The sequence below is a fragment of the Opisthocomus hoazin genome, chromosome 11, assembly GCF_030867145.1.
Source record: "Opisthocomus hoazin isolate bOpiHoa1 chromosome 11, bOpiHoa1.hap1, whole genome shotgun sequence".
In the NCBI taxonomy this organism is placed as follows: Eukaryota; Metazoa; Chordata; class Aves; order Opisthocomiformes; family Opisthocomidae; genus Opisthocomus; species Opisthocomus hoazin.
The window spans coordinates 18,439,694-18,454,344 of NC_134424.1; the positions used below are offsets into that span (position 1 = coordinate 18,439,694).

Here is a 14,651-nt window from a genome sequence, read left to right on the forward strand (position 1 = left end):
CAATAAATGTTAAGAGTCATAAAATTTTTCCATTTATTGAGAATTGTCTCCGCCTAGGGAGATTGCGTGATGTGCAAATAATGGTGTCAGGAGCTATATGCTGTCTTGCTGCAAAGACTCTGATTTCACAGTCTTTTATTTAAATTACTGTTCTGGGCCTTAAGAGATACAAGAGGGATGTTAATTCCTTCTCAGCTCAATGTCTTTACATTTAAAAAAATGCAAACGTGCAGGATTGCTTGAAATGTTCTTCCTGGTGCTGCTTCACTGAGCTGGTTAACAATCTACAGTCAGAAGGCCAGCTCAGCCCAGTTCCAATTCTTTATTTTTTTTTTCAGCTCTTCCTGTTAACTTGTTAACTCTTTTCTCCTAATCCCTCCTTCTCTGATCGTACTAGCATTCTCTCAGTATCAAATGACCGTTTGCTCTTACCCTTTGAATAAGTAATTTTTGCTTCACAAAACAATATTGACATACCAGCTACAGGGCTAACTCCATTGCTGAAGGTGCTGCAAACTGAACTCTGCTCTACGTTCAGGAGCTCTTGAGAATAAGGGAAGGCTGTAGCGAAACACCAGTGTGCTGACTTAGAAATTACAGATGTTTTGGATTCTTACAATTCCTGACAGTTTAAACCAGGTGACACAGTAGTGCTGGAGTTTCTTCTACCTCTCCTTCTTCCATTTGCCTGCTGTGTGCAGGTATGGAGGCTCACACTTCGAATCGCTAGCTCTGTGCTGCTTCCTAGGATTGGTACACTGCCACCTGAAAGCAATGCTGGAGTAGCAGCCATGTGCTATTATACTTGTTTCTGTTTGGTGGTGGTATTTGGAATGTACATTATTTACCGTATTAAGTATGAAAAATAAAATGCGCACTTATCCAGTGAAATATCTGGGTTTCAGAAATTTCTGTAACTGTGCATGTATCTCAGTGAGAAAGTAAGTGTGAACTCGTGTATGGACCAGTCACTCGGGTTGTAAATGTTGATCAGGTGCTCATGTGCAGTGCTATTACTTGATTGTGCTTAAGGCTGTGTTACCCTTACTGTAGATCTGGTAGTGGGTTTTACTGCAGTGCCCAGAAATTGTATGTAGGTTCATTAGTTTCTCAGATAATCTTTAAAAATAAAATAAACCAAAGGTGTTCCTTTTATCATTTGATTGTCTATTGGGATGCCTAGAATTCTGTCTGGGAAGTTTTGAGGCTGTGTAGCAGTTAAAAAAATAAAGTAATATGTACCAAAAGAGCAACAAAATAATGTGAGTTTAGATGATTAATTTTGCTCCTGGTTCTCCCTCCTTGCATTGTGAGAGATACTGGGAAAGGAACATGTGGAACAGATAACACTCTTCTTCCTCCCTTTTTTCCCCAACCCACCCTTTGTTCCAGGTGCGAGGAAAAAAATATTTCAAAAAACCCCAAACAATCTGTCTATTAGTTTGTGAACTACTTATTTGATAAGAATGCTTTTATACTTGTGTGTTAACAAATAGGGTCTCTGTGTTTAAAAACTGAGCAAGGTCAAGTCAAACGCATAACTGCTACTCACTTTTAACAGGAGATAGTTAAAAAGATGTCTTAAATTCAGTCATTGACTGTACATGTTACATTTTTTGTTTCAGTTTGTACCAGTTTTACTTCAGGCTCATGGTCTCAAATACACATTCAAGACTTGCAAAATTTAGTGGATGGGTTCTGTCAGCTATGATGGCTGCTGAGGAATGTGTATTGCTTTCTTACAACTCTCAGAACAGGTTTTTTATTCTATGATTTTTATGTTTACTTCTTTCCACTTAGGTTGTGTATCAGTGTGAGCAATGGCTCCCTTCTTACGGATATCTTTCAACTCATTTGAGCTGGGACCTGTGCAGAATCAAGGGGAACAACTACAGCCTTTCTGTGCTATCAAGATGAAGGAAGCGTTGACTACAGGTGAGGCTACAAATGGTGATGCTTTTCTGAATATGAACAAGTTTTTGAGAAATACTACAATCCCTCTTAGTCTGTGAATGGTACTGAGTCCTGCTGTTCCTGTCACGCCAAGCACTTCAACATGAGCTTTTCTTTCAGAATGGGAGAAAAAACAGTGACTTTTGCCTCTATCCCCACCTTAAAACAAGACTTCTTTACGAGCGCTTTCTTGTACTGCAGCCAGAGTGCTCAGCACTTTGTTGGGGTAAAGTCTAAGACTTCTAGTTTCTTACTTCGCCGCCAACACAGAACTATTCACAGAAGGTGGTGAAGCAGCTGAAATTTCACTTTTGCTTGGGTTAAGGTGAATTGTGAATTTCGCCTGTCAAAGTTTTGCAAATGTTAAATAAAGCATTGTTCTGTCCAGTTCCTCAAGTGACAGACTGCTCTTGCAGAAGCTCTGCGGGGGAGACAGTGGTGTAGTGGAGTGTTGTGAAGAGGGAGCTGAACTGCAGCAGGTTTGAGAGAACCATCCTCAAGCACAGAGTAGTAAACGACCTTTATTGACTTGGAGGACAGGTATTAGAGAGAAGTGTAGTTTGTTGTTGTAGTAACTGGGGCATTTTGGCAGAATTACTTGCTTGGAATGACTTGCACCCAAGGTCTTGTTGGCACCTCCCTGTTCAGCAGGTGCTCAGCCTTTAAGGACCACCGCCTTACAGAAAATGGTCCAAAGGTTTATAGTATATCGTGACATTTAGCTAGAACACATCACTGTGGCCAAGCAGGATGAGAGAGAATTGCTTTACTGTGTTAGACCGCAGCCATCTCATCCTGCATTACGGCTCTAGGGCTTCGCAAAACATCAAAGAATGCAGGAAAGGGTGAATTTTCTTCTTTCTCACAACATGACTCAGCTTTCACCTTATCGCTGAGGTAAAAGCTGCATTTTGACTTTAAACACAAGGTATGGTGCCCCTTCCAGAAAATGTCAGCGAGCAAATAGGTTAAGCTCCAAAGAAGTCTTTTCCTAGTCTGTTGGGAGAACCTCTGAAGAAATGGTGTCGTAAGCATTGCTGCTGCAGAACATGTGAAGAGGCAGAAGTGGTGTAAATACTTTTTTTTTTTTTTTTCTCCCCAGCTGTCTCCTTTTGGAAAGTAGAATTGTCCCAACATTTCTTCTCTTTGCTTCCATGTGTCTGAAGTACTAAAAAAGAGGGGAGGAAAGTGCAATGAACCTTGGAGCAGTGACTGATTGGAGTAATTGGGAAAATAAACTGATATCAGCTTGACAAGATCAGGAAAAACTTTTGTTGGATTTTCAGGATGAAACATGATCAAGGAAAAGCTTATTGTATAGGAAGAAGAAAATTATTTCCCTAATGATTAGGCATTAAGCCAATTTGCAAACATGGAAAACGTTATGAAGCCGGTAGTGTTAGCAGAGAAACAAAGGAGACTTGAATACAGGAGCCTTCTTAAAGGCTGTTCTTTGCTGACACTTAAGTGTTCTTTAGCAGGCAGGCCGTGTGATCCACGACAAACCTTGATTAGTATGATTTTAATTATAAAAGCAGCATGGCCAGGCTGGAAGTTGTTGCCAGTAATTCAGATGACATTTCAGTTTTGCATAGAGTAAAAAAGTATGTAGTAACTGATCAAGACAGATATTAATTGGGACATGGGGAGAGGGAGAGTCCTGTGAACAGACTGAAATAGTTCTTTCCCCCTCTAAGACTCCTACAAAGAGTATTACCACTCTTCTGTAAGCTGCTGCTGCAAACCCTGAATTATTGTCAAAGGTTCTGCAAATAGGTGCAATTTTTCATATTCCCAAGGATGCGTGCTGAAGCGTGCTTTTTCTGATGAAGGGGTCTGGCTTTAGCAATCCAAAAATTAGGCTAGTGTAGAAGCCTTGCTGTGCTGACAGCCTGCCTTTAATTCCCCCTCACCTTGATTGTCCATCCTAATAATGTCTGAACTGTGTTTTGTTTCAGATTTGCCTATGTAATTTCACCATAATATTTCCAAATTCTTCCCTAGTTAAGAATACCAAGTACAGGGCTCTGGAAGTAGGTTTGCACTGCTAAGAGTCGGAGTTTTTCTCTCTGCAGAGTTCCCCAAATTCAGGATAAAAGCTTTTGGCTGAGTAGAGGAGGAATGCTGAAGTTTGCGTTGAAATAGAGGAGGTCCTCAGGTGTCTGTTTCTGAGCATTTCAGAATGCCCTTTGGCAAGCAGGCTTAGGTCTGCTTGTCAGAGTTGTAATTTGTAATGCTGCTGTTGGCAGGCTTTCCCAAATAAAGAAGTCCAGGGACACTATTCGCTGCTCTTGTTTGGGTAGCTCAGCACAAGTGAGTGGAGTGCATCAAGCAAGTTATTAATGAATGAACACAAAATTTGCCCTGAGTTTCCAGGAAGATTTTTAAATAATAGGTATCAAATTCTTCTTCATCAAAGTGAATGTAAATTCTATTGCTAATTTTAGGAGACAGACCACACTGCAGCTTCTTGGGGAAGGGTCCAACTGTTTAATCTGCTTTGCTGCTGCCTTCATATCATAAGAACGGATTACACACTTGGGGGAAAAATGGGTCACTCAGAGCTGGAGAAGCACTGAGAAATCACTTTTATTTCAGCAAATGATCTTGATAAATAGCAGAAATTGTGCAGAATGTACAAAACTATATTCAGTTACCTGAGCGCAAATGGGGAATAATTCGTTTGGCACCAAATTGCTGAGGAGAAACTGGGGAGGTGGCATCACATGCTAGAGTCACGGTGAAGAGCTGGATGTGGTTGCTTGGGAGGCAGTATCATTTTGGGTGTGTTGATGGGACTACTGGGAGACCCAGATCTAGAAATATGCTAAAGCTTGTTATAGATGGTGCAATTGCCAGCTGTTTTCTGTGCCTGAGGTAAGGATAGGAAGAAATTAGCTTAGCTGGTAGCAAGAGAGACTGAAGCTGTGTATTAGGAAAAAAAATCAATCTAGTAAGAATAGTGAAGCAGTGTAAAACTCCTAAGCAAGGACTCTGTGGAGGTGCTCTTATGGGAGGCTGAGTAAACGTTACAAAAAAATTAGTATGTTTTTTGAAGTCCTTTCATCCTTTTCCTTATTCTTTAACTACACAAGGTCTGCATGTGCTAGACAGCACAGATAGGGCCTTGTAATGTCCTTTAAAAAGTCGCAAACATGGCAGAGAGAGAGTACAATGCCAAGGAGAGTGACTTATGAATAGAAGTGAAATGCTGGGATAACTTGGAAGCAGATTAATGAAATGTGGAGCTTTTCATCCCACAGCCACTGGTTTCAATTTAAACTAGGTGAATGTAAGATGTCTCTTAATTTCTCTTCTAGCAGCAGGTACTCGCTATGATCAGACAACACGTCATGGAGACTGATAGCAGAAAGCAGCCATGCAAATATTCCCTGTCAGGCTGTGACTGACTAAACCAGCTTCTAGGATGGGATTTTTTCCCTCCTGGTCTCTCTGGCTGCATGTTAACACCTTCACTGCCTTTGTGTGCCCTGGTAGTCAGGGTGGGCTTTGCCTTCCAAGTCATGAATGTTTCAGCTGAATATTTAAACTTTGTCCCAACCCCAGTACAAGCAGTAGTAAGTCTGTTTTGGTTTTCAGTATGAGGATTCTCTCTTTTGTTTTATTTTATTGAGTTTAAATAGTGGATCTATGTTATTTGATTTTAAAGTTTCTGTCCTTTTTTTGTGGCTTTCAGAGAGAGGAAAAACTCTAGTTCAGAAGAAACCTACCATGTATCCAGAATGGAAATCAACTTTTGATGCCCACATTTACGAAGGACGGGTGATTCAGATTGTTCTCATGAAAGCAGCAGAAGAGCCATTATCTGAAGTGACTGTAGGTGTGTCGGTCCTGGCGGAACGGTGCAAGAAAGGCAACGGCAAAGCAGAATTCTGGGTAAGGAAGATTAATTCCTTAAACGTGCTGACCTGGTTATGTTTCTTTCAAGGTGAAGGGATGCCGTATGCCTTTTAAACTATGAGTGTTCGATCCCTTTAGCGTGTGTGGCAGGGCTTCTAAGACAATTATTTTACCAGCGTTTTTGAAGCAGATAACGTACAATCAAAGTTTGAGAAATTGACAATAAAAGCCATGGCATTAGTGTTTGAAATAATGGTATATATCACACTGAGTGCCTGTTTTATAAAGCTTAGCAGTTTTTATAGCAAATGGCAGACGTTTAAATTGGATCTGATCATTATAATTCATCCAGAGAAAAAGAAAGGTGAAGCTTATTCCAAGGCATTTCCACTTAGAATTTCAAATTTTATTTATTTATTTCTACAACAAGTATTAGTTATGCCCATGGGTGTATCTAATGTAATTGTGGTTTCTCTTGCCCTCCCCCCCACCCCCCCAAGTTGTGTTTACTTTTAACCCAACAATGCTTTGCTCTGTGCTGAAGTGAAGGCTGAATCAGACTCTTTCATGCTTAATAGCTTCTTACCTTTTACAAAGGCAGCACTTTAAGAATTAGGAGGTATTTTCTGAGCGCAGGGAGCAACCTCAGCTATTGGCTTAAAAGGCATTTGTTTTTGCTGGTCTGTAGAATTTGCCACAGAAACCATGTGTAATGGTTTGAAAGTGTTTGATATCATTGTAGTTTGTACTCTCAATAAACATATGAAGGATTGTGTAGACTTTTTCTTTTAAAACTGAGTTCCTGTGCAAATTGAGTTTACTAATAATAAAAACAGAAGTCAACAAACTTCTTTGCAGAAACGGGAAAGGGGCATGCAAAAACAATGTGAACTTTGGCTGTGCTGAACTACTGAGTAGACACCAAAGAAATGCAACACGCTAGTAAAAGCAATAGAATAGAAGTCCCTGGTTCAGCTGCCGCAGTGAGATATGGAAGAGGGTTGTAATGTTGTAATCCAATAGCTACTGAATATTATACTTTGATTCCATAGAAAGAGCTGTTTAAATTCGTGAGGGTTTCAGTCAACTACGTACTTCACTGTTGGTATTCTTCTTTCCATAGCTTGACCTGCAACCTCAGGGGAAGGTGCTGATGGCTGTGCAGTATTTTTTAGAAGATGCAGGTAATGTCAACTGTTTATTTGCAGTCAGTTACATAAAAATTAACCTTTTTTTCACATTCCTTTTGTAGAACACAGGATGTAGCTCACACAAAAAACCCCAAACACATAGCAGAATTTTCTGAGTTAATTTGTTTTGTAGAGGTTTTTTTGTCATGTGGAGTCATGGCTGCATTTGTCCATTCCTAAATGCCTTTGTGCTCTGTATTGCTGTTGCATTTAGTCACTCTTGGGTCTTTAACATGTCTGTCCTCACATTTTCATGTGATAGAAAAGATGTTATCAGTTTGTTTTTAGGTACAAAGAATTTAAATCTCTTGTTCTAGCTTATGCGGGAAACGTTTTTTTGTGGACTGGGGAATCGGTCTGAGTTTCCTGGGATTCAGATGCCATAGTCACTAATCACAGAGACTGACTGTAGCAATGAGGGAATGATTAAGTGTTAAAATGCAAATCTAGTCAATGTTCTGCCATAGCAGTTTAAAAAGTGAACAATCTGTATATATCAGAAATCTACACGTGCTATTTGGAGAAGAAACTAGGAGGTAAGAGAAGATAGTTAATTACGAGAGGGGAAGATTTGAGTACAATAATAAACCCAAATATTTTGGCAGGGATTTGTGTATCTGTGGAATTCTTTCCTAAAGGAAACAATGTAAACCCCACAACTTGCTTAGCTAGTGGTTAAAACTTTCCCATACTAGAAGTCATGACACCATTATTTCTTGGGAATTGAACTGGTCTGCCATATTAGCCTATCGCGTTTTCATGGCTTAGTGCTATGTGTTTGTAAATAATACATGGAAAAGCAGTAAGTTTTAAAGCATTGGTGGGTGTTTTTCCCCCCCAGATATATACAGGGAACATAGTTCTTCTCTCATAGAACAAGTTAATTATGAAGGTACCACACATTTTTGTACCATATGTGCAATCTGTGTAGCAGTTACTAGGAAAGCTACTAAAGATAGAATGTGATATGCAGTACGTGACATTTCAGAGTGACATTTTGTCTTTGCAGTGACAAACAGACAGCCTATACGCTCATTATTTTGGTCTCCTTTAAAGCAAAATTAAAAAAAATGGTGTGAGACTGAAGAGCCTGTAAGAAAGAGCATTTCTCTGAAGATCAAAAGCTTTCTGTTCATGCACCAGTAATATTCTGGTTTGCATTCAAACTCTTGTGAGCCATTATATTAGAAAATCTCCATCTTGGTCTTTATTATGGCTTTTCTGTGCAAGGCAGTTTCATGGGGCAGTAGTATTATAAGAATCTATTTAATGAGACATACAGAAATCCATTCATCCAGGAAACTTGAATTTCTCAACCAAAACTGTACAAAACTGACTTCGGTATTCTCAGTTGCGTATTTGATGAGGCTGAAGCGTGTTTCCTCCTCTCCACACAGACATGAGGAACAGTAGACATGGCATAAGTGAAAACCTTCCATAATTTGCTGTTACTTATTAGTAGGCAGGTGCTCTAACTAGTAAAATAACTGTACTTAGTTATTTATCAGAATAATTTAAAAATAGATACAGTGTTCTCGCAGTTCTTTTCATTGCCTTCATTAGGGATTGCAGATGGTAGTGGATGAAGCCTAAACACAAAACAGATCATTAAGTCATGCAATTGTACTTTAATTAGCAAGTTAAGATTCACGTGTTAATGGTCTTGTTAGACCTTCCACTTTGCAAAAACTTTCTGTTTATATTCTGCTTTATAGAGAATCCCTCACTGATACCTTTTGGTAACAAAACCTCAGAGGCAGTGGAAACTCCCTTTCAAGACATTTCTACATCTATTTTTTACAAAGGAAAGTCACTCAGTCTGATATTTGCAGTGATCACATCAAACATCAACACATTTTAATGTAATAATTCTCCCCAAAAATTATAGACTGCCCTCACGTCACTATCTGTGTATTACTAAACTGGCAAGCATTGAATGATTTTTGGCTCATCCTTGCACCACTGTAAATGTTTTCTCTAGTTAAATTAGCAGTTACCAGTGTTAGAGCAGAGAAGTTAGCACATTACAAGGGTGTTTGTATTAACTTCCATTCTTCACATTGCTAAAACCCTTAGTTAATAGTTGAAAGCTCAGAGAGCGCTCCCATTCCTTCTTATGCACCTACCATTTTGTCTCCTCTCTGATGCGTCTTTCCATACAGAACTGTATGGTAGCTGTGTTTCTAAAATACTAAAAAAGGCGTGTTCTCAAACTGGTATTTTAGTTGTTCCCTAGTTTATTGAAGGTATTTCTACCATTGGTATCTTTTGAGTGATAGGTGCTACCTTTTGTTTGAAAATCTCCAAACACTTTGCAAAAGTGACTAATTCTTTCTTTGGCCTGTTTTGCAAACTAAAACTGTTGGTTTTCAACCCTTCCTTCTAAGTGGCAAACATTCTCCCATCCTGAGAAAACTGCTTTTCTCTGCTTTGATGGTAGGCAGCAGTATTGAGAAGTAAGAGTGTTATTGCTCCATTATCAGATTTATTATTAGAGAAAAATTTTCATGCAATAAACAGGTATTAAAATTTGCTCCATGGCAGGCTGCACTGAGACATTCCATTTGTGTATTCTTTTTGCAGACTGGGACCTGGGCAGTTAATTTAGGGCTAAATATGAAAAGTCTTCCCAATCTTAGAGGGTTTTTTTCTTTCTAGACCCTGTAAAACAGGGACAGCAGACCCCCCTGACTCGGAGCTGTCAAAGAACTGTTTTGTCTTCTGTCCTGTGATTTGAAAAGAAGTTTGTGCTAGAAATTGAAAGTTTTTCTGCTGATGTGTGAAACACAAGAACAGGTTGTTGACCCCCATTTTCATTTTAGAATATTGTTTTCTTCTGCCCCTCCTTCTCTCATTGTAGTATTGAAACCAGGTTACAGTTCTGTAAAGCAGCTTTAGTTTTAACAGGTGGGAGTTGCAATATGTTTAATACTCTGCTTGATCTTTGTTTATTCAAATGTAGTTAATTACTTTATCGAGTAAGAAAACCCAGGATCACAGGGGCGGCTTGCCGTACTGCGGAGTGTCTTGTGCAGTGTTAGCAGCTTTGAAGGCTTTAGCAGTGTAGTTGTGTCTTGGGTTTGAATTCTCAACTGCTGGGTTGCTGGCTTCAGCTTCCTGGAGAAAGGGTTAGTGAATTCTTTCTTTAAAATGCCATTAGATGTATCGGAAGGTGAGTAATTTGCATGTGAACTTTTGATATCTCAAGTGTCTGACTTCTGGGAGAGGAACATGCACCAAAGTGCTGCATATATTTTGAATATGTTTTCCTCTGTGTGTATTGAGATGGGTGTTGGGGAAGCATGAGACTTTAGAATTTTTCTGAGGCATCTGTGAAAAACAATAGGGTAAATAACAGATTTTCTATCACAGTCTGCATATTGCATTGATCTAAATTCAGATTTAAAGCAAGTTTCTCTATGGATGAGGTGTGTTGGGGAAGGATTGTTACGTTATTAGTAAATAATAATGATGAGGACTGAAAAGCCAGAACTGGATATATAACTGGATTTATAATTGGAAGTGGGAAAGTTGATATGGTTTAATCATTTAACTGAGAAAATACTATTTCTAGAAACCTCGAAGATGTGGTATTTATTCAGTGACACCTAGCATCTGCTTTAATCCGCACCTAAAAGTACAGTTGCATGAATTTAATAAAAACATTTTCTGGCTTAATTTTCTGTAAGAAAAGCAAACATTTGCAGATGTAGTAATTTCATAAACACAAAGCTGGCAGTGTGTTTGATTGGTAAGGTAGCTAATGTGTAGAGCAGAGAAAATTTGATAGAGTTTATATGTTCACAAGAAATTTGACTTAGATGCTGTATTTTTAAATGTTGGTTTTACTGTGCCTTTGTAGTTTAGAAAAGAGAAAGCCCGTTTTCCAGTTTATTCCCTGTTTGACCAGAATGAATGAGATGCCAGGTATCTCCAGAGAATTGTTACCCAAAACACTTACTGAAATGGTTTTATGAAGTACCCTGTGCAGCTGAGCAGAGAGTGTGTTAGCACAGCAGCTCTGCAGGCGGGCTGGGCGCTGCCAAGGCTGTAGTGCAGCTGGGGGATTTTTTTTCTCTCCTGGATTGAAAGGCAGGGCTTGTTAAAACTCTGGTGTTTTGTTTTAGCACTTTTCTAAAAGACCGTTGAGTTCACCAGTGCCTATGAAAGACTAGTTCCATAGACACATGCTAAAAGTAGCCGCAGAGCAGCCCACCTCAATGCTCTGCTCAGTGTCAGTCCAAGCAGTAGTAGGTGCTGGCTCGGTGGCAGAGGCAGGACTGCGTTTATTTAGAGGAGCAGGCAAGAAGTCTGTGTCCCGTGGGTGTCCTGGTCTCTGCGCAGAACAGAGCGTAACACACTGGCAGTTTTTCTTACAGTAGAAGTGCGTGTGCTATCCCATGTAGTGTATGTGCCTTCTCGTAAAGGTGCTGCCACGAGTTTGTAACGCTGGTTTTGCTCACTGGTGCTAAAACTTGTAGTATAACTGCTTGGGGCCTAGACAGGTAAGGTGAGATGATGTGCCAGCTTTGACAGCAAATAGTATTGGCTTGTACAAAAGCAAATTATTGGTATTGCTACGTCAGTGTCAGCAGTGTAAAATCCACAAGTACTGAGAATGGAGGAGATGATGTTGTTTTTTTTTTTAAAAAAAAAAAGAACGCTAGAAATACATAGCAATAGTAATACTCTGCCTGTAAATGAAACATTGTGATGATCACAAAACCCAAAATCATTTAACATAGCAAGTTCATGTCATAGAAATGCAGACTTTTGGGAAACCTGTATTGCTGTAAATGATTTATTGGGCTTTTTTGTACAGATGGTCTGTAAAGCAGTCCTCTCCAGTAGCAGGTTAAAGAGCAGTTTTCCTCTGAGAAAGTCTCCTTTGTGAGGATTAAGCTTTCCTTTTTAATGATTGCTCTGTGAGATTAATTTTTCTTGACCTGCAGGCACGCTTAACTTTCAAACAGAGCCAAGTACAAGGCAGTAGAACAGCAGAAGGGGACACTGAACAGAAACGTTAGTAGGCTTTGTAATTTATTACAGAATTTCGGGCGAATCTCGACTTGAGCAGCCAGTTATCTCAGAAAATGTTTTGTCTGTCCCTGTTTGAAGTGAAGTCCCGGTTCTCAGTTTCTGACAGTAGCCCTGTTATCTTTCCTCTGTTCACAAACAGAACTGTGAAACGAGCAAGTTAAAATGAAAAATGAACTCTGAAGATGGTAAATATTTTTTCTATTCTTTCTTTTAAAAAATCTAGTAGGGTATTTCTGGAGCTTGTTTTCTTTTGTCCTTGAACTCTGGAGGTTCAGTGGAGACTATTTGACATCTCACCTTGAGGTTTATTACAGTTCAGCAGAGTCCTAGTTACATTGTTTTAGCAAATGTTTTCCAGACTGTGGGTTGCCTGTTCCGTTAGTGGCTGTAAGGACTGTGGAATATTTAGCAGGCGTGGCACGGCAATTAACCAGTGCATATGATGAGGTGTTCATAGCACTTCTGCAGAACGGTGCTGTCAGTTCATAAGCGTGCTTGATGGCTTCCTGATGACTACATGGCGTGGAGGAGTCCTGCGTGCTTTTGTCAGATCAGCTGCAAGTTTTGAGCAGAGACCTTGAAATATGTGAACAATGTGTCAGTGATAAATATTAACCACAGTTCTCAATAGAGGAAGTAGGTTATGTTTAATGGTGTGTGCTGGGTCCAAAATGATTAATTTCAGGTCCAGGCTGCAGAGGTCACCTGGGTTCTAGTTGCTGATTCAGCTGGTTTGTACATGACTCTTTCTGGCTCAGGACAAGTGTTTCATCTGTGGAAATCCTAGCTTGCTTGGAAGGGGGAAGCAAAAGCTTTCCCTTTGTCTGTCTCCCCCCCCGCCCATCTCCACCCTGTATCCATACACTTCGTGGGGAAATTTATCTCCTTGCGACTGTTAATTCTCTCTGCATCTTTGAAGTAAAGCCTTCACTCCCCAGCTGAGTCCATGGCTAGCTGAACTTCTTAAGACTTCTGGAGCAGTACCCGTTAAAGGTAATTTACACATTAAAGATGACTTATTAAACATGCCCATAGTAAACTGAAATGAACTATGCTATTGTATCTCAACTTCAGGTGCACTTCAGTTACAGCTGCTGTCCAAACCTTCTGAAGCATCCAAAAATGTTTTCCGCTATGCTTTGATATATTGGTTGGTTTTGGCAAAGGTATTTAATAAGGCAGCTGGTTGTGAAGACTGTGTGTTCTCGCATGCAGATTTTGAAGTGTGCTCAAGGATTCTTCGCAGTTAAAGTACATTTAATGACAGTAGGGTTTTTTCTCCTTTTTTCTTTTTTTTTTCCTTTGTACAACCAAAGGGATTAGTTTATCAATTACCCTTTTAAAAAACAGATGTTAGTCTAATCTGTTTCTGTAAAGTTCAATGTCGGTGTTCCAGACAGGGAGGAAACACCACAGTTTCCCCTATCCTGATAAAGTTTTGTCAGAGTTTTGCACACAGTGTCAGCAATACTGAATTACTACAAATATTTCAACATGAGGAGAAGCTGTGTCCTGTTCACCTGATGAATCCTGTTAGTTCATCACTAAAAACTTGGTTTTCTCTGGTTGCAGACTTTAGAGAGGCTTTTGTCCCTAAATCTGCTCAATCACAGTTTATCTCATGCTATAAAGCAACACACCTTTCTCTGCTCTGTTGCTGTGATTAAATCACCCTTATGAAGACATCCTTTTCTTGCAGCGAACCGTATGAAGCATTATTGACCCTCAGCAACGTTGTTGTTTTCCTTGCACACACATTTCAGCGTGTGGTGTCCCTGAAGTGTTGGAGGAACAGTGGGTGAGGTCTGTGTATTTGCCCAGCAGGATTAATCAAAGAGATAGTACTATTTGCAGACTTCGAAGTGCAGCAGCTGATGGGAGTTTTGGCTGGGTGAACTCAGCAGCCTGTTTGAGTAGCAGAAATGAATCCCGTTCCTGGAGGGGAAGAGGTAGCTCAGTGGCGTACGTAGTGCCAGGCTGTCATAGTGCATGCTGTGAGCTCTTTTCGGGGGAAGGCAGGATGGGTTTTTCTCTGAACCAGATGGCCAGTTTCTCAGAAAAGTGCATTAATACCTAGTGGCAAAACCCCGGGGACCTTTTTTGATCTTTCTTTTCACTAATATGCTTAATCTTTCCTTGATCTCTGAGCTGACCTTGCCCTTTCTTTTTGAAGACAGTACATGCTGCTGCAGTCTGGCTGCTGTTGGCTGTGACTGACCAATTAGTTCAGGACTCTCAAAATGGCATCAAGTGATAGATTGGACTCCAGGTTCAGCAGTCGGTTGGAATAGCAGTGGTGCCAGCCAGCTCATAAAATGACAAAAACCAAGCACAGCTAGCAACAAGAAAAACAGAGCTCCTGGGTAACTTTGTAGTAAGCTCAGGCATTGCGGTTAGCGTGACTTGGCAAGGGAAGCAAGTCTGTTTCTATTGGTATGAAAAGCAAAGCTCCCACTGATATTGATAAGGGGCAGCAGTGCAACGGAGCAGATAAAAACTGATAGTATTGACAATGGGAAAAGGGCTTTTCTGGCTTTTTCCTTACTCCGTTGTGGAAACTGCCATCCTGAAAACAGCAATCTCCTGTTACCCTAAACTCTGCAGCAC

The 14,651-nt window shown here is 40.1% G+C and overlaps 1 protein-coding gene across 5 annotated transcripts in view; it reads left to right on the top strand.

Moving 5' to 3' along the window:
- The window catches only part of PRKCD (protein kinase C delta), a 65,979-nt gene that overhangs the window by 36,057 nt on the left and 15,271 nt on the right, over positions 1-14,651 (top strand). For all 5 annotated transcript variants that reach the window (XM_075433178.1, XM_075433177.1, XM_075433176.1 and 2 more), the window contains 3 exons: positions 1,801-1,935; positions 5,651-5,850; positions 6,938-6,998. In XM_075433178.1, coding sequence (XP_075289293.1) covers positions 1,821-1,935; positions 5,651-5,850; positions 6,938-6,998 — 376 coding nt within the window. In that variant the 5' untranslated portion in view covers positions 1,801-1,820. The remainder of the gene's footprint in view (positions 1-1,800; positions 1,936-5,650; positions 5,851-6,937; positions 6,999-14,651) is intronic.